This window comes from Ranitomeya variabilis, chromosome 6, assembly GCF_051348905.1.
Source record: "Ranitomeya variabilis isolate aRanVar5 chromosome 6, aRanVar5.hap1, whole genome shotgun sequence".
NCBI classification, from domain to species: Eukaryota; Metazoa; Chordata; class Amphibia; order Anura; family Dendrobatidae; genus Ranitomeya; species Ranitomeya variabilis.
Window position 1 is genome coordinate 169,239,062 of NC_135237.1, and position 20,367 is coordinate 169,259,428.

Consider the following 20,367-nt stretch of genomic DNA (forward strand, 5'->3'; position numbering starts at 1 on the left):
CTATCATGGATTCTGTAGTCAGTAATTAGGTATCCACACAAGAAGACATCTACAGAATATAACCTATATCTAGTGTAGCCAGTAAGTTAAATCTAGCTTTATTGATGAGCCTATAATTGAAAGGCAAACAGCACAACTCTATATCTCCTTAACTATCTTTTCATCCTTTAGGTATCTTTCTCACTCCCTTGCCATTGTTGGGTACAACAGGGCAGATAGGGAGAGCCATCGACGAGCGGGGGCGCCAAAGCGCAGGTTATAGGGTGCCAACCTCCGCTGTCAGGCAGGGTGAGACAGTATATATAGGGACAGGCACCTCCCCCGGGTGTTTCTATATTTTAGTGCATTGGTGTTGGTGTGAATTCACAGTTTTTTTGTGTTTATTGGTTTTAGATATATTTAATAAAATTGAAGTTTTATATTTACACATTAGAGTCTAGCGGTGATCACAAGTTAAGAAACTCTAGTTATCTCTGTACTGTGAAATTTATTTTGCTTGGTATGAAGAACATGAGGGGGAGCTCAGTATCGAAAACATGGGGAAGCCAGTATGGAGAACATGAGGGGACTCGGTACGGAGAGCAAGGGAGGCTCTGTATGGAGAACATGGGGGGACTTGGTATAGAGAACATGGGGAGGAGCTTAGTATGGAGAACATTGAAGGGTTTGGTATGAACATGCCCTTTATGGCTCAATTTGGGGAACATGGTGGGAGCTTGATATGGACAACATGGAGGGTCACCAGTATGGAGAACATGGGGGTACTCATTATGGAGAACATGGACGCTCAGTATGGAAAACATGGGGAGGCCCTAGTATGGAGAACATGGGGGGACTCAATATGGAGAACATGGAGGGCACTGTATGGAGAACATGAGGGGGCTCAGTATGGAGAACATGAGAAGAGTTCGGTATGGAAAACATAGGGGGACCCAGTATGGAGAACATGGGGAAGTTGGTATGAAGAGCATGGGAGGCTCTGTATGAGAGCATAGGGGAGCTCAGTATGGAAAGCATGGGGGGGCTTGGTATGGAGAAGATCAGGGGATACTCTCTGGCTCTTTATGGAGAACATGGATGGCAGCTTAGTATGGAGAACATGTGGTAGGACCCGAATTGGAGAACATGGGGGGTACCCAGTTTGGAGAACATGGGGGACTTAGTATGGAGAACATGAGGGGGAGCTCAGTATCGAAAACATGGGGAAGCCAGTATGGAGAACATGGGGGGACTCGGTACGGAGAGCAAGGGAGGCTCTGTATGGAGAACATGGGGGACTTGGTATAGAGAACATGGGGAGGAGCTTAGTATGGAGAACATTGAAGGGTTTGGTATGAACATGCCCTTTATGGCTCATTTTGGGGAACATGGTGGGAGCTTGATATGGACAACATGGAGGGTCACCAGTATGGAGAACATAGGGGTACTCATTATGGAGAACATGGACGCTCAGTGAGGTAAACATGGGGAGGCCCTAGTATGGAGAACATGAGGGGACTCAGTATGGAGAACATGGAGGGCACTGTATGGAGAACATGAGGGGGCTCAGTATGGAGAACATGAGAAGAGTTCGGTATGGAAAACATAGGGGGACCCAGTATGGAGAACATGGGGAAGTTGGTATGAAGAGCATGGGAGGCTCTGTATGAGAGCATAGGGGAGCTCAGTATGAAGAGCATGGGGGGGCTTGGTATGGAGAAGATCAGGGGACACTCTCTGGCTCTTTATGGAGAACATGGATGGGAGCTAGCTTAGTATGGAGAACATGTGGTAGGACCTGAATTGGAGAACATGGGGGGTACCCAGTTTGGAGAACATGGGGGACTTAGTATGGAGAACATGAGGGGGAGCTCAGTATGGAAAACATGGGGGAACCCAGTATGGAGAACATGGGAGGACTCGGAATGGAGAGCATGGGAGGCTCTGTATGGAGAACATGGGGGGAGCTCGGTATGGAGAACATGAGAGGGACTTCAGTATGGAAAAGGCTCCGACCTGCAAAGCTGATCTGGCAACAGCAATCAGAGAAGGTTGGAGCCAGATTGATGAAGATTACTGTTTGGCACTCATTACGTCCATGCCTCAGAGACTGCAAGCTGTTATAAAAGCCAGAGGTGGTGCAACAAAATACTAGTGATGTTTTGGAGTGTTTTATTTGTTTGTTTTCATGATTCCATAATTTTTTCCTCAGAATTTAGTGATTCCATAATTTTTCCCCTATGCTTGGTTAAAAAAAGTAACCATTACTGACTACCACATTTTTTGTTCTTGATTTCTTTTAGTGTTTCTTAAAGCCAGAAAGATGCCATTTGAAATGACTTTAGTTTTGTGCCATGTCTGTGATCTGCTTTTTTTCTACAAAATTAAACAACTGAATGACCATCCTCCAAGGCCAGTGATTCCATAATTTTTGCCAGGGGTTGTATATGCAGCTAGCTTCGTTCTGTTCCCATATCTATGTACCAGACTGTTTTTAAAGCCTGTTATCTCTGCTGCTTTAATGCAGCGGCCAGAGATAAGCAGGGCAAAAGCACTGCAACTGGAGGGCCACTGCCTTGTGTTTGCCACCCAGGCTGAAAAGTGCCAATCAGCCTCTGGTCTGCGTGCGTTGTTTTGACGTGCCCACAGAAAGCAATGTTTCAGTTTCTTGCGTTTGGCGGGAACATGAAAACGACACACGCGGACGCATCTTCATGTAACGCATGTCCCTGCGTACCCAATGTTAACGATAGGTACGCAGGACACGTGGAAGTAGGCAGAACTTAAGGCAAGAAGTCGGCACCACCACGCTAATGTGAACCTAGCTTTAGTCACTATATATATAACCGTGCTGTGAGCTCTTGTACGGTCTGTACTAGTGACCATGGCGGTAACGTCACTGCTGGGCTTTGTACAGACATTGTGTTCAGCCACAGCGCGCTCATCTGCTGAGGGTCTCTCACATCCACCAGTTGTAAACAAGGTTACCCGGTTAGGGGCCCACTCAGAAGTTGGCCCCCAGACCCCTCCCCCCTCCTCTGCTGGTGCAAAGTATACACACATACTACATATACTGTGAGGGGAGGCAGACATGACGGCGGCGCCCGGTGACTGCTCTGCGGAGCGCGGTACAGGAGCGGCGGGCGCACATTGTGCACAGGACGGAGCGGGGACAGTCAGTGCTGAGTGCAGACACAGGAGCGGCTGAGGTAAGGGCGGGGCGGGAGCCGGGCAGTGGGAGGGGCCAGCGCAGGGAGGCGTGTCCAGCACTAGTACGGCTGCAGCTGTGAGGACGGAGCGCAGAGGTCTGTGCCGGGGATGCTGCTCCGGGGCTCTCCTCCACATCTGCGGGGAACAGCACCGTTATACGGGGACTCCGTCATCAGGACATCACTGCACATGGCTCCCGGTGTCGCCGCTGCTGCAGCCCCTCCGCTCTCCCATACACTGCGCATCTGCATGTAGCTCCTCGGATCAGGGGATCGGCACCGTCCCGACTGCAGGACCTGGTCAGCTCTGGATCGCAGGATGGGGGGGAACCTCGGCTGTCATCGCTCCATCCCTAAGGACCCCTCCGACCTGTGTCAGAAGAACCGCAAGTTCAGCGCAGCCTGTAACTTCAGCAACATCCTGGTGAGTCAGGAGAGGCTGAACATCAACACTGCCACCGAGGAGGAGCTGATGACCCTGCCCGGGGTGACCAGGCAGGTGGCGCAGAACATCGTGGAGTACAGGGAGTATATCGGGGGCTTCAAGAAAGTGGAGGACCTAGCGCTGGTCAGTGGGGTGGGGGCTGCCAAACTGGAGCAGGTGAAGTTTGAGATCTGTGTGAGCAGTAAGAGTGGCTCTGCCCAGCACTCACCCAGCTCTTTAAGGAAGGACATGGAGTATGGGCACCATGGTGGGCACCTGTCTGCCACCAGGATCAACATCAACACGGCAACAGCTGCCCAGCTGATGACCCTCAGAGGGGTATCTGAGGAGATGGCTCAGGACATCGTCCACTATCGCACTCAGAATGGCCCCTTGAAAAGCATTGAGGACTTGGCCAAGGTGGACTCCGTTACCATATCATTTCTGGATAAAGTTAGGCCCCAAGTCTACGTCCAGAGGTCCAGGCCGCCATCCACACACACTAATGGAGGCTTACACTTCATGGCCAAACCTCATCCTAGTCCGACCTCTCTAAGCTTACAGAGTGAAGACCTGGACTTCCCACCTGGAGGACCAACCCAGCTTATCTCCACCAGACCTGCTGTGGAAGTCTTTGGTGGGGTTAGGGAAGGGAAGCCTGTGCTTAGGTTGGCTACATGGAATCTCCAGAACTGTAGCCTGGACAAGGCCGGCAATCCGGGTGTGAGGGAGGTGGTATGCATGACCATTTTGGAGAATTGGTAAGTTGCAGAGGGTTCATGTTTTATAGGTCGTGTTATAAGTCTCCTTTCTCTAAGCGACCCCATGGAGTTATGTAAATGTCTCTGACCCCATTTTCTGGGGGATTAGGGAAAGCATGTCACCATCATCTGCTGCATAGAAATAAATATACGTCTTGTCGGAAACCTCCTAGATTTTCCTAGAAACATAGACGCTGCTCACTGGATCCCGTAACTTCATATTCCGAGACGTCATATATCTCCAAGTTATCAGTAGTGGAATTACCAGCAGCTTTTTACTTTAATATTGTTTTACATGTTACAATAAATCTGGAATGTTACTGTAAGGCTGTAACCCCGAGCAGCAGTGGACCTGTGATTACATGGTTGGCGAGGTGGAATAAATGACCCACTCCAGGTGTAAATGGCAGCTCTGATGTGCCTGAATTTGCTGTATAATTTAATTATTGCTTAGAAAAGTCTATACAACTGTATTTCAGTATGCTACAGGTGGGACTGTTGAGAAGGTGGACTTGGTTCACTGTTCCTTTAAAATCTATTTAAGGGAAACCTGTCACATTGGACATGCAGTCCAGCCTCAGCACCGTATAGAAATGGAGACGCTGAGCAGGATAATATCTGTATTTTGTAGGAAAAGATTCAGTAAACTTGTAGTATATTCAATAAAGTCCATGGTTTTGCATATGAGTCCGGTGGGCGGTCCTACTTGTGATTGACAGCTATCTCTGAATGGAGAGTCATACAGGGTGTCAGTCACTAGCAGGACCGCCCACTGGACTCCTGCATACAGACACCAGGGATTTTCAATGAATAAAGTACAAGTTTTATTGATACTTTTCCCACAGAAAAATGTTTATCGATCTGATCAGTATATAACATTCTGCCTGCGGATCAGGGACATTCTCAACCTGACACCTAACAGTGTAAGCACTACAGTATATAGGAGACCATTGAGGTACAGCAGGTAAGGGGCTGTTCACACCTGCATCTGTTAATTCCATTGTCCTGCTCCGTCATGAAAGCAGAATGATATTAATGGAAGTGCCAGATGTGTCCACACCAGCAGCACCCCGTGCACCCTACTGACTAAGATGAGGTCCGCTAGGTTCCCATCACGGTGCCCTCATAAAGCAGTGCAGCACGTTGCGGTATTTTATCCCGTATTTTTGGCTGGATCTGTAATGAGGTCTCCATCGCAGATATGAGCAGGACTTTACAGACCCCATCAGATAGAGACTGACATAGTATCATGTTTGTATACAGAGGCATCCTAGTAATAGCCGCTACCTTTGTGCCTTTACTGTAGTAAGTCAGGCATTGGGGAACCTTATGTATGGCCAGACTGTGTTATGTCTCCAGTGTTCCAGCCGCTTCTTATTGTTCATCCAGTGTTGACTTTATAGATTCTTAGTTTTTGTAAATAACATGATAAATAAACAGAAGCATAAATATCCAGTGCCTGGATTGTTACGTCTTTGTCTATCCAGACAAATAGTGGCTTTTTGTCAATGGCAGATGCATTGTTAAACCTAGTAATGTAGACTCTATTGTGCTTGGTCACTGATCAGCCGTATAGTTACTGTAAGCTTTCTTTACTGGTGTTAAAGGGACCTGGCAGCTGTTACATGCTGACCAAACCGTGGGCAGAATGTAGCATCTCCTGGTTGTGCGATCACAAACCTGGATGTTTTACTCTGAAAAGAAAAGCGTACTGTACTCACCGCCAGGGACCGAGCCGTGCAGGTGACTAGTAACAGGTTTGGGCAGCATGTATCAGCTGACAGGTTCCCTTTAAAATGGAAGTAGCTCATTATCAAAACTCTTGTCTTGTGTGTATCACTCTGATTTTCATAAACACACCCCGTGTTATACTGGACCCACCAGAGAAATCACCCCGAGGGCCGCACTTCACCTCTACATAACATGTGACCTCCACTTGTATTTACATTGTAAACCTTGTTATCATTGTACACTCACAGCGTGTCATCAGGACGTATTGTGAATCGGCCCATACAAATAGATCCTAATGGCAAGTGTCAAAAGAAAAGTTCAAGTAAAACATAACCTCACCGTGTTGTTATAGAAGAGCCTGCTCATACAGTGTCCATCCCAACCGCTGACCAACAGTGCGCAAGAAAGGATGGATCCACACTTCCATATGGAAATCTTATTCCATTACATTAATAATCCTCATGGAAGCGGTAGATAAAAACTCATTCTGGAGCGTTCCTGGCGTTATTGCCCTAAGTCCGTAGAGTCTATGACTAAGGACGATGGCGCCCAAATTGCGCCAGAGTGAGATTCTTTCTACTATTTTCATGAGTATTTTTAATCTAATGGAATAAAGACTTTTATATGGATGTGTCGGTCCATCCTTTTCCTTTCCTAGTGGCAAGTGATTAGCTCTGAAAAGGGGCTATTTTTGCTGGTCCTTTGGACCCACTATTACTGAGATATTTACTAGTAATTGCGTTATAGGAGAAGACATACAGCCCTTATAATGTAGGAAACAGGAGGTAAAGGTGGTAGACATCTGTAATGTAGACTTCTGACGACGTCGAACATAGGAAGGAGGAAATATTTGTACTGGGTTATTAGAAATCTATCCTGTTCCCCTTTTCCTGCAATGAAACATTTGTTGGCCACCCCAGACTTCTGCTTGTAAGCAAAGTCAACAGCAATCTCTATAAACAAGAATTCTATGTTCCTCCAGAAAAAAGATGTGGTGGGTACTCTAGCACCAAGTGTTGGTTTAGGCACAATAGTCACGTGAATGTACTTTTGTCCAAGCTGATGGACACATATTGATATATTATATCAGTCATTCTCATATAAGAGGATGTGATGAATTTGAATGCGGAAATGCAAAGAATAAAACTAGTGCACTATTGTAGTGAAAGCCCTGGCCCTATTGTGTAAACCTGCTTTTTGCCAAGTTGTACATATATGTTTACAGGGAAGTCAGGAGACATAGCTGTCTGCCAACTAATTGTTCACCTAATGGACGTCTACAATTGCTCATTTTGCCTTTCTACCCAGTTAATTCCTCTCTTTACCATTAGGTCTATGACATCACGTGATTAAACACGGACTAGCTGAATCCTTCGAAGCTCTATGTAGAAAGAGGAAGTCTCTTTTCCCCCTCTTCAACTCCTGATCCAGTTGCTCTGCTCCTGACCCCATTCATGGACTTTCAGTGAGGTATAATTGTAGTTTTAATGATGCCCCATGCAGGAAAAGAGACCTCCTGTTTCTACATAGAGTTTAGAAGACTTCAGCAAGTCATTTTTTAAATGTGAAGTCGTAGAGAAGAATTATCTGGGTAGAAAGGCAAAATGAGCAATTGTTAGTACACACTGCTATATAATATGGTGATTGCAATATATTAAGAGGATAAAAACTTTGAAGAGAGCGATTCATTAACTTGGTTTCCAGACTGTGCCACGTGTCTTTTCCTAATGCCGAAGAACAATGCACATAGTGATGACACCGTACAAGTATAATGCACATGTTGAAGTCACTGCATATACCGAATGCAAATAGGGATAGCATGAGAACTGGAATAATTAACTATGCAAACTCACAGCTAAGAAATCAGTGATGTCACAGTAGTGGAATAATGCACACCTTATATCACAGTACAGGAATAATGCACACCGTATATCACAGTAGTGGAGTAATGCACACTGTATATCACAGTACAGAAATAATGCACACCGTATATCACAGTAGTGGAATAATGCACACCGTATATCACAGTACAGGAATAATGCACACCGTATATCACAGTACAGGAATAATGCACACCGTATATCACAGTAGTGGAATAATGCACACCGTATATCACAGTACAGGAATAATGCACACCGTATATCACAGTAGTGGAATAATGCACACCGTATATCACAGTACAGGAATAATGCACACCGTATATCACAGTAGTGGAATAATGCACACCGTATATCACAGTACAGGAATAATGCACACCGTATATCACAGTAGTGGAATAATGCACACCGTATATCACATTACAGGAATAATGCACACTTTATATCACAGTAGTGGAATAATGCACACCGTATATCACAGTACAGGAATAATGCACACAGTATATCACAGTACAGGAATAATGCACACCGTATATCACATTACAGGAATAATGCACACTTTATATCACAGTAGTGGAATAATGCACACCGTATATCACAGTACAGGAATAATGCACACCGTATATCACAGTAGTGGAATAATGCACACCGTATATCACATTACAGGAATAATGCACACTTTATATCACAGTAGTGGAATAATGCACACCGTATATCACAGTACAGGAATAATGCACACAGTATATCACAGTACAGGAATAATGCACACCGTATATCACATTACAGGAATAATGCACACTTTATATCACAGTAGTGGAATAATGCACACCGTATATCACAGTACAGGAATAATGCACACCGTATATCACAGTACAGGAATAATGCACACCGTATATCGCATTACAGAAATAATGCACACCGTATATCACAGTAGTGGAATAATGCACACCGTATATCACAGTAGTGGAGTAATGCACACCATATATCACAGTACAGGAATAATGCACACCGTATATCACAGTAGTGGAATAATGCACACCGTATATCACAGTAGTGGAATAATGCACACCGTATATCACAGTACAGGAATAATGCACACCGTATATCACAGTAGTGGAATAATGCACACCGTATATCACATTACAGGAATAATGCACACTTTATATCACAGTAGTGGAATAATGCACACCGTATATCACAGTACAGGAATAATGCACACCGTATATCACAGTAGTGGAATAATGCACACCGTATATCACAATACAGGAATAATGCACACCGTATATCACAGTACAGGAATAATGTACACCGTATATCACAGTACAGGAATAATGCACACTTTATATCACAGTAGTGGAATAATGCACACCGTATATCACAGTACAGGAATAATGCACACAGTATATCACAGTACAGGAATAATGCACACTTTATATCACAGTAGTGGAATAATGCACACCGTATATCACAGTACAGGAATAATGCACACCGTATATCACAGTAGTGGAATAATGCACACCGTATATCACAATACAGGAATAATGCACACCGTATATCACAGTACAGGAATAATGTACACCGTATATCACAGTACAGGAATAATGCACACCGTATATCACATTACAGGAATAATGCACACTTTATATCACAGTAGTGGAATAATGCACACCGTATATCACAGTACAGGAATAATGCACACCGTATATCACAGTACAGGAATAATGTACACCGTATATCACATTACAGGAATAATGCACACTTTATATCACAGTAGTGGAATAATGCACACCGTATATCACAGTACAGGAATAATGCACACCGTATATCACAGTAGTGGAATAATGCACACCGTATATCACAATACAGGAATAATGCACACCGTATATCACAGTACAGGAATAATGTACACCGTATATCACAGTACAGGAATAATGCACACTTTATATCACAGTAGTGGAATAATGCACACCGTATATCACAGTACAGGAATAATGCACACTTTATATCACAGTAGTGGAATAATGCACACCGTATATCACAGTAGTGGAATAATGCACACCGTATATCACAGTACAGGAATAATGCACACCGTATATCACAGTAGTGGAATAATGCACACCGTATATCACAGTACAGGAATAATGCACACCGTATATCACAGTAGTGGAATAATGCACACCGTATATCACATTACAGGAATAATGCACACTTTATATCACAGTAGTGGAATAATGCACACCGTATATCACAGTACAGGAATAATGCACACAGTATATCACAGTACAGGAATAATGCACACCGTATATCACATTACAGGAATAATGCACACTTTATATCACAGTAGTGGAATAATGCACACCGTATATCACAGTACAGGAATAATGCACACCGTATATCACAGTACAGGAATAATGCACACCGTATATCACAGTACAGGAATAATGCACACCGTATATCACAGTACAGGAATAATGCACACCGTATATCACAGTAGTGGAATAATGCACACCGTATATCACAGTAGTGGAGTAATGCACACCGTATATCACAGTACAGGAATAATGCACACCGTATATCACAGTACAGGAATAATGCACACCGTATATCACAGTACAGGAATAATGCACACCGTATATCACAGTAGTGGAGTAATGCACACCGTATATCACAGTACAGGAATAATGCACACCGTATATCACAGTACAGGAATAATGCACACCGTATATCACAGTAGTGGAGTAATGCACACCGTATATCACAGTACAGGAATAATGCACACCGTATATCACAGTAGTGGAATAATGCACACCGTATATCACATTACAGGAATAATGCACACTGTATAGGACAGTAGTGGAATAATGCACACCGTATATCACAGTACAGGAATAATGCACACCGTATATCACAGTACAGGAATAATGCACACCGTATATCACAGTACAGGAATAATGCACACCGTATATCACAGTACAGGAATAATGTACCACGATAATGATACAGTGAAAAGAGCTGATTCATGATACAAACATCATTCACAATGTGATATCTCAGCACAGGATTAATGCACATGTGGTTTTACAGTACAGGGATTAGAAACAAGGTGAAAGCACAGTAAAAGAATAAAACATTGTCTTGCTCTTCCAAAGATCTGATTTCATTTGTTTTTGCTCCATTCATCATCCATAGTTATTAGTACCTGCAGCCCGGCTATGAGTGGAGGTGAGACCTATGCACGCTGGGCCTCGTATGGTTGTTAGGCCTACTACTGATGTAGTAGTGTGATGCAGAGTGCTTCTAGGGCTTTGCATCGTCCTTGCTGTGTCATATCTTTTGAGGACATGGGAGACTATCTTATGATACATGGGGGCCTAACTATTATTATTATTATTATTTATTACTAGATGGTAGCCCGATTCTAACACATTGGGTATTCTAGAATATGTATGTAGGTTATTTATGAAGATTTTAGAATAATACATTGAATACACAGGATTCGGCCGGCCGCGACCAATTAGCAAAGCGTGGTTCAAATCCCGCGCCAATTCGAGTCCGGACTGCGCCTGTCGCTGATTGTTCGCGGCCGGCCATGTAGTATATAACAGCCCACGTAGTAAATAGCACATCCACGTAGTATATTGCACAGCCACGTAGTATATAGCACAGCCCACGGAGTATATAGCACAGCCCACGGAGTATATAGCACAGCCACGTAGTATATAACACAGCCCACGGAGTATATAGCACAGCCACGTAGTATATAGCACAGCCAACAGAGTGTATAACAACCCACGTAGCATATAACACAGCTCACGTAGTATATAACAGCCCACGCACGCAGTATATAACACAGGCCACGTAGTGTATAACACAGCCCACATAGTGTATAACACAGCCCACGTAGTGTATAACACAGGCCACATAGTGTATAATACAGCCCACATAGTGTATAACACAGGCCACGTAGTGTATAACACAGCCCATGTAGTATATTGCACAGCCCACGTAGTATATAGCACAGCCCACGCAATGTATTGCACAGCCCACGTAGTATATTGCACAGCCCACGTAGTATATAGCACAGCCCACGTAGTATATAGCACAGCCCACGCAGTATATTGCACAGACCACGTAGTATATTGCACAGCCCACGTAGTATATTGCACAGCCCACGTAGTATATTGCACGGCCCATGCAGTACATTGCACAGCCCACACAGTACATTGCACAGCCCACGCAGTACATTGCACAGCCCACGCAGTACATTGCACAGCCCACGTAGTACATTGCACAGCCCAGACAGTACATTGCACAGCCCACGTAGTACATTGCACAGCCCACGTAGTATATTGAACAGCCCATGTATTCTATTGCAAAGCCCACGTATTCTATTGCAAAGCCCACGTATTCTATTGCACAGCCCACATATATTGCACAGCCCACGTAGTATATTGCACAGCCCACGTAGTATATAGCACAGCCTACGTATTATATTGCACAACCCACGTATTATATTGCACAGCCACGTAGTACATAACACAGGCCACGTAGTATATAGCACAGCCCACGTAGCATATAGCACAGCCCACGTATTATATTGCACAGCCCACGTATTATATTGCACAGCCCATGTAGTACTTTGCACAGCCCACGTATTATTTTGCACAGCCCACGTAGTATATTGCACAGCCCACATAGTACATTGCACAGCCCACGTAGTACATTGCACAGCCCACGTATTATATTGCACAGCCCACGTAGTATATTGCACAGCCCACGTATTATATTGCACAGCCCACGTATTATATTGCACAGCCCACGCAGTATATAGCAATGTGGGCATCATATCCCTGTTAAAAAAAAAAAGAATTAAAATAACAAATAGTTATATACTCACCTTCCGTTGGCCCCGGATGCAGGCGAAGTGGTTACTGACGCTCCTCGTGTGCTCCGGTCCCAAGAGTGCATTGCGGTCACGCGAGATGATGACATAGCGGTCTCGCGAGACCGCTACGTCATCATCTCGCGAGACCGCAATGCATGGAGCGGTCACCGGAGCGTCGCGAGGAGCGGGAATGGCCGGTTCGGGATCCGAGGGGCCGACGGACGGTGAGTATATAATGATTTTTTATTTTTTTTATTATTTTTAACATTAGATCTTTTAACTATTGATGCCGCATAGGCAGCATCAATAGTAAAAAGTTGGTCACACAGGGTTAATAGCAGCGGTAACGGAGTGCACTACACTGCGGCATAACGTGGTCCGTTACCGCTGCCATTAACCCTGTATGAGCGCTGACTGGAGGGGATTATGGAGCGGGCACTGACTGCGGGGAGGAAGGAGCGGCCATTTGCCGCCGGACTGTGCCGTTCGCTGATTGGTCGTGGCCGTTTTGCCGCGACCAATAAGCGACTTGGATTTCAATGACAGACAGAGGCCGCGACCAATGAATATCCGTGACAGGCAGACAGAAAGACAGACAGACAGACGGAAGTGACCCTTAGACAATTATATAGTAGATAGCTCCATTTATTCTAAGGCTCTTTACATGTGAGGAGGGGTATACATAATAAAAACAAGTACAGTAATCTTAGACAATACAAGTCACTGACTGGTACAGTAGGAGAGAGGACCCTGCCCGCGAGGGCTCACAGTCTACGGGGATGGGTGAGGATACAGTAGGTGTGGGTAGAGCTGGTCGTGCAGCGGTTTGGTGGTTACTGCAGGCTGTAGGCTTTTCAGAAGAGGTGGGTCTTCAGGTTCCTTTTGAAGGTTTCCATGGTATTATTTCATTGTTCCAGAAAGTTGTAATATTAGAGAACTGAAGCATTCTACCTCCACTAAAGACAACCAACGTACATGTGCACTCCGAGTATACAGCGTGGATCTCAACTGCGTAATGTAGCCAGCACCCAAAAGTAACTGCTGGAATCGAAGCTAGCTCAGATCACAACCGTTCAACCTCTTAGATGCCACCGTTGTTTGTGAGAGCGGCATTTAGGTTAAGTTACGAACAGTATACCAACTAGTGCTGTATTATGTAGCTATCCTCTTATGAGAAAACTCATCATCAGGAGTTTGGGGAGGACTGCTGCTTCTTATGACAGTCTCACAGTATACAGTAATGCAGCATAAGACTAATAAAAAATGTGAATGTAAAAAATAGTGTATAAGTTCTAAACATTTAAATCACTTTCCTTTTTGTATAATGCAAATAGCAAAATCAAAAAACTAAAAAAATGTTTAAATTTGGAATCTTTGTGTCCATAATTGTACAAACTAATGAAACCATTATCTCATGAGGCTAATGCCAAAAAGTAATAAAAATTAAAATGCCTGAATTAATGTTTTGTTTGTCACGTCCCTTCCTCCCCTCCAAAAAAGACAAAAACTGTATAAATCAAAAGCCCAAAATAAAAATAATGTGTAGCACCTAAGAGGTTAATATAGAAATGTAATTGCTAAAGTGGTGGGATCTTTAATTTACTATCTGGGGTAGAAAGGCCATCTGGACTCGTCATTTTCATCACCAGCTTGCCTAGTATATTGTTTGCGGGCTGTGTATTTTCCTACACGCCTTATATTAGATTTGACAGTGCAATATAAGACTTACAACCTGTGAATGACCTGAAATGTAACCCTCCAATCTAATTCAGTAAATAGCGTGCCACGGAGCTGCTAAACTTTCCCTCCGCCTGTTTTGGTTTCTGAATGTCTGGTGTCAGTATATACATAAGGATAGAGGGTAATAACTCCAAGCAGTATACACTTATTCATGGCATCATCCACAGATAATGTAGTCTCATCGCTGATTTCCCTAAAGTGACGTGTAAGGGAAATCCTATATGAACCTGGGTGGATAACTCTTAATAATGTCTGATTGGGCGAAGAGAAAGTGCATGGATTCCTCCTACCCTTCACTGTCATAGAATTTTGGAGGTTCTTTAAATGATGCAAATATTAAATTGAGGGTGCCAACAATTTTGTCCAGCCTATTTTGGGGGGTTTTGTCTGAAATTATGCCCAATTTGTCATTTTTTCCTGTGTATTTTGTGTTACTCCAATACACACAAAGGAAATAAATGTGTATAACAATGCATGTGTAATTGCAATAATTTTCTGGAAGAAATACATCATTCATTGGAACAACTTCAAGGGTGGCAACACTTTCGGCCATGACTGTATATAAATTGAAGGTTTATTGTTATCATTAATTCAGTCTAAATATTGAATGCTCAAAAGCCACAAACATTATGAGAGCATTGCATATGTCTGCTCTTATTTTTCCCAATCCCTACGGTATCACTAACTCCTTATCAGAAGTCAGCGTTCAATAAATCCAATCAGCAGTCATCAGTTGGGTATATAACAAAGAATGAAAGCGTGGTTATTACCATGTGAGACATTTCTGGAATACCTAAATTATATGCTAGAAATGCCTAATAGATGGTAATCCGTAAAGTGGAACCTGCACCTATGGGAATAATACCATACCCACAGTGAGCACTTAGGAGAGGGGAAGGCCATGCGTGAATGTGGCTCTCCCCATTGTAAACTTAAATGCCATAGACTGCAATGTAGAGAGCTACAAGCATAGGTGAACACACCGGTAAAGCACATATACATCTTTCTGGAGTAAGAAATGGGGGTAAAGGGACTCAGTTCTCCTAAAATGTATGGGAGACACATGACTATGTGCTACCCCACTTTTCTCTGTTATGTAAACTACATGCAAACAGCCAAACACAGGCAAGCATTTCTGTTACCAGCTGGTTGGCGGGTGGGCACACAGAATGGCATACCAGGCAAAATGTGGTCACTGAGCTACAGGTTTTGCACCACTGATCTAGACCAAGTATTTCTGTAAATGATCTTTACCTATTTACTTATTTACTTTCCTGGTTTCTTGCTCTGGATATACCAATACAGATACATTTTAGTTTTTGGGGGGAGAAAGTGAGGACATATCACTAGAGAACATAGTAACTTTCTAATCAGTGAAGGTCTGACTGCTGCGTTCTGTAATAATCATGAGAATTAAGAGGATCTTGCGCTAGTTTACAGGTTACGGTCCGCTGTAGCGTCCGGCCACCCGCTGCACATGGAAGCCCAGCACTGCCTCAAGTAAATGGGGCTGTGCTGCAGTGCCCTGCAGAGCTGGTGGTGTGGATGCCCCAACTATGTAGGAAAAGACTGCAAAGATAACCTAGATCTAAACTGATAGGTTCTGAAGGAGATGGGAGGTGGAAGGGAAGCGGGAGCAATGCACTGTTGGAAATGTATATTGGGGCTGTGTGGGAAATAATTGTCAAATCCTGAAAGTGCAGAAGCTCCTGACACAGATATCAGATACCGAGAAAAATAACAAAACTGACCTAAAGGTACTCGATCAGACGTTATCTCTAAAAAAACCACTTCATTTTATAGCAGATTTTCACATTTTCATCTCACGGAAAACTCTTTTTCGGGACAGAGTATCCTAGTGACTGACGGGAACTTTGCCTATTAGTGACACGGACCCTGATGCCATGTCTATATTGCGTACCTGTTTCGTATAGCCATTTAGATAAGACCTCTGATTTTTTTCCTGTAGCCTGGAGTCTGCGTATTCATGAGGCGCAGCTAACACCATCACTGATTAACAGCTTCCTTTTCCTATACCATGGACAGTCATTGGCGGGCGTGGGGAGCCACGGACCATGAATATAGCAGACGCGTCCGCGCATACACATAGTGAAGAGAACTCCAATGCTGCAGCAAATAACTGAATCATGAACCGGCTGCAAGAAAGTAAGTAATAAAGCACTTAAATCAGGATCTTTATCACTACTTTATGCTGTCCTCCTATAGATTTCCTTTAAAATTGTTTTGAGGGACGTTATTAGTAAATCACCACTTATTGACAACTTTTGTCTGGAGCCAAAATGAAAGAATTCGAACTGAAAACCATATTATCCATAATACCCCATAATAATGTAATTAGGATGTCATGCGCTGTAGGACTTGCAGCCATATTATGGTATTAGAGCAATGACCGGCTCTGGAAGAGCGGCCAGTGACTGTCTCTCTGTTTGGAATCTGTGGAATCAGAGTACAGAACAATGGCGAGCCTTGTTTGTATGCAAAGGAGGAGAAAAGCACTCGGCAATCTGAAAGCCTGTTCGGGAGCCATGTCAGGACATACTGTATATTAAATGCTTAAAAAACGATCACAAATATATATAGCACAAAAATATTGTAGCCTCAGTTTTAGTTTTCTTTACTGATGGTAATCTGATAAAGTCAAATTTTGCAATTTAAAGGGAATCTGTCACACCCAAAATTCAAATTGAACTATCTATTCATATAGGGAACTTAGACTCTATAAAATCATATTTGTATTGTAGATTTTACTAATTATGTTTTGTATCAAAACAATTTTATTACATGTTAGGGGGCTTCGGTGCATCCTTGACTTAGCGCACCGTTCCTCCCTCTAAATTACCATCCTCTGCACATCCCCTTATGATTGACAGCACTTGCTTTGAAATTCTGCCAGATATAAATCCCCAGTCCATTACATACTGACTCTACAAAGACTAATAGCCAAAACTAGAGAACATGGAGTACAAAAACACCAACGAGTATAGAACAGTAAAAGCAGTATATTTATTAATACATTTAAAACATACAGATAAATAACCCAATTATGGTAATTACTACAGAAAAAAGAGGGAAAAAGTGTTAGGAACCTACTAGTACAGCAAGTGAGATGGACCAATACTGTAAACTATGTTTGGGCAAGTGCAGCAGGTAACGAATCAGGTAGGGGGAAGAAGAAATACATTAATGTAGGCAGAAACAATATATAGATAAACCGTCAGGGCTCTACGTAGAAGCCTCCATATATACTGCCTAAAGGGATCCCCAAAAACCCCCTATACCTATCAATAAAAATGCCATCACTCACCCATAAGTACACGTATCCTAGGTCCTCCTGCTGTGACCCCTTGACGCGCGTTTCGCGTAAGTGCTTCTTCAAGAAGGGGAGTAGCGTGTGTTGTGTGCCCGAGATTTAAATAGAGCCACCATAAAAAGCCATAAAGAGCCAGCAGGTGCGGCGCATGCGCCCCGAGGAGCGCAAACCGGAAATACCCATCTCAGATTGTGGCCGTCAGTACGGTGTGCGTCTGCAGGCAAAAACGTTTGCCGGATGACGTCATGAAGCATGCGCACATCGCATATAAGATGACCACAAGGATGGGTTAGTAAAGCGCTGATCGAGTAGCGCATGCGCACTGCGGCAAACCACAATGTAATGTCCGGGCCAAAGCCGTGACATAGAAATAGGAAAAGGGAAGTATTAGTGACCGAAGGTGTACCAATCTGGAGACAGGCATGTGCAAAGAAGGGGCTAACCTATATATGGAAAAAATGTGCAAGTCTACCTATATCCCCCAGCACAATGTAAGTGAGTACGGTAAACCAGCACTCTAAAATCCATGTTTGCGGGGACACGAGTGACAATCATATCAAAAAAGTTAAAAAGTTGATGCTGCGTGAAAGAAAAAGGGTAATAAATACAAAAACAATAAAATCACAAAAGTGATATGGCCATAAAAGTGAATGTGCACTGTCAAAATGTGTATAAGGCCAGAAAATATAAATACATAGGGCCAAGACAAGGTCCACTGTGAAACAGACATTCTAATAAATATATATTAAAGTGATACTTACTACAAATATCAATAAGTGACATAATACTGCTTAGGGTCAGTATCGCTGAAACCCTATCGTTGTGAAGGAACAAAACCTATCTGCCCTATCCATAGCTACGTCACTCAATACTAGACTTAACATTCATTATTTCCCACATGTCAGGTCATACAAATGGTGAGATGATAAAATATATCACATAGTACTTTATAGAGATTACAGATGTCATGTCCGTCCAATCTCATAAAAATTAATAGCCCGGGGAGATCTTGAAGCGGTGTACAACATGAGACATCTTCCGAGATGTATAATCAGTCCCCGCTGAAGTCGAATATGGACACGGGATCACCACATGCAAGGAACTTAGGTACGCGCAAAATCATCAGGGGGCATGCGCATCGCACCTGAGGCAAAAAGGTAAGTAAATGCTAAAAGCTGAAAACAAAAAATACAAAAACACAACATTAATAAAACGCTAAAACAATAGGGTGGAAATAACATAGAACACAGAGATACATATATAATGTAGTATATAGCAAGGTGTCTACTGCACAGCGAACAAAAACAATGGTGGACATCAAAGATACCAATATAGATCGGGAAAAAGAGATAATCAACATCATAAAAATGAGGCAAAGGACAATTTCTCATTTAATCCCTTCGGAGCCATTGTGTCAAGGGTGGCAATCCACCGACACTCATGTTGTGCTAAAATCTGCTTTAGATTGCCACCCCTAATGCCACCATGGATCCGATCAATACCCCGCACCTTGAGGCCACTAGGATCAGATCCATGAACGGATCTAAAATGTTTGGGAAGTGTCTTAAGGGACGCCAAAGCCTCGGCGTCTACAATATCTCGTGCTGCCCCAATGTCCCGCACATGTTCACGTATCCTGACTTTCAACTCCCTCGAGGTCAGGCCGATATAGATAAGGGAGCAGGGGCATGTGGCGTAATAAATTACGTAAGTTGTACTACATGAGATATAATCACGTATTTTGTACTCCCTGCTCCCATCGGAAGATTTAAACGTGCTACAGCGCAGGACATTAGGGCAAGCGACACAAGATCCACATTGAAAACAGCCTACTCTCCTAGTACTGAGGCCAAACACTGTGGGTTGTTTAGGGATATAATGGCTATGAACCAGGTGATCACGTAGGTTCTTCCCCCTACGCCGTGTCATCTGAGGACCAGAAGATAGATGTGCCGCTAGGGTACTATCAGTACACAGAATCGACCAATGTTTGGAAAGGATGCCGCGAATCTGTTCCCAGCGGCAATTCGAGGTGGAGATAAACCTAGTCATATTTAGGTTATCTTGTGGCCTTACTCTCGGCACCAAGAGATCCTCTCTATTCATGTGTCGTGCTCGTCTATACCCTCTCTTGATACAGCGGCCACTGTATCCCCTGTCTTTGAATCGGTCACTCAGTATTGCTGATTGTTGTTGGAAGCGTGTCTCTGTAGAACACACCCGCCTGTTCCTCAGGAACTGGCCAACTGGGATGGCCTTGATGGTAGAATAGCTATGTGCGGAGGAGGCATGCAGTAAGGAGTTCACCGCTGTGTCCTTGCGGTACAAATCCGTCTCAATACTCCCATCCTCCCCCACAAATAGCGTAATATCAAGAAAATCAATCTGACGTGCATGGAATTTATATGTGAATTTCAAATTAAATGAATT

At 43.6% G+C, this 20,367-nt stretch overlaps 1 protein-coding gene across 1 annotated transcript in view; it reads left to right on the forward strand.

The window, feature by feature from the left end:
• Positions 1–3,252: 3,252 nt before the first annotated feature.
• Positions 3,253–20,367, forward strand: part of EEPD1 (endonuclease/exonuclease/phosphatase family domain containing 1) — a 188,791-nt gene continuing 171,676 nt past the window's right edge. The window contains exon 1 of the mRNA XM_077269235.1: positions 3,253–4,373. Coding sequence (XP_077125350.1) covers positions 3,508–4,373 — 866 coding nt within the window. The 5' untranslated portion in view covers positions 3,253–3,507. The remainder of the gene's footprint in view (positions 4,374–20,367) is intronic.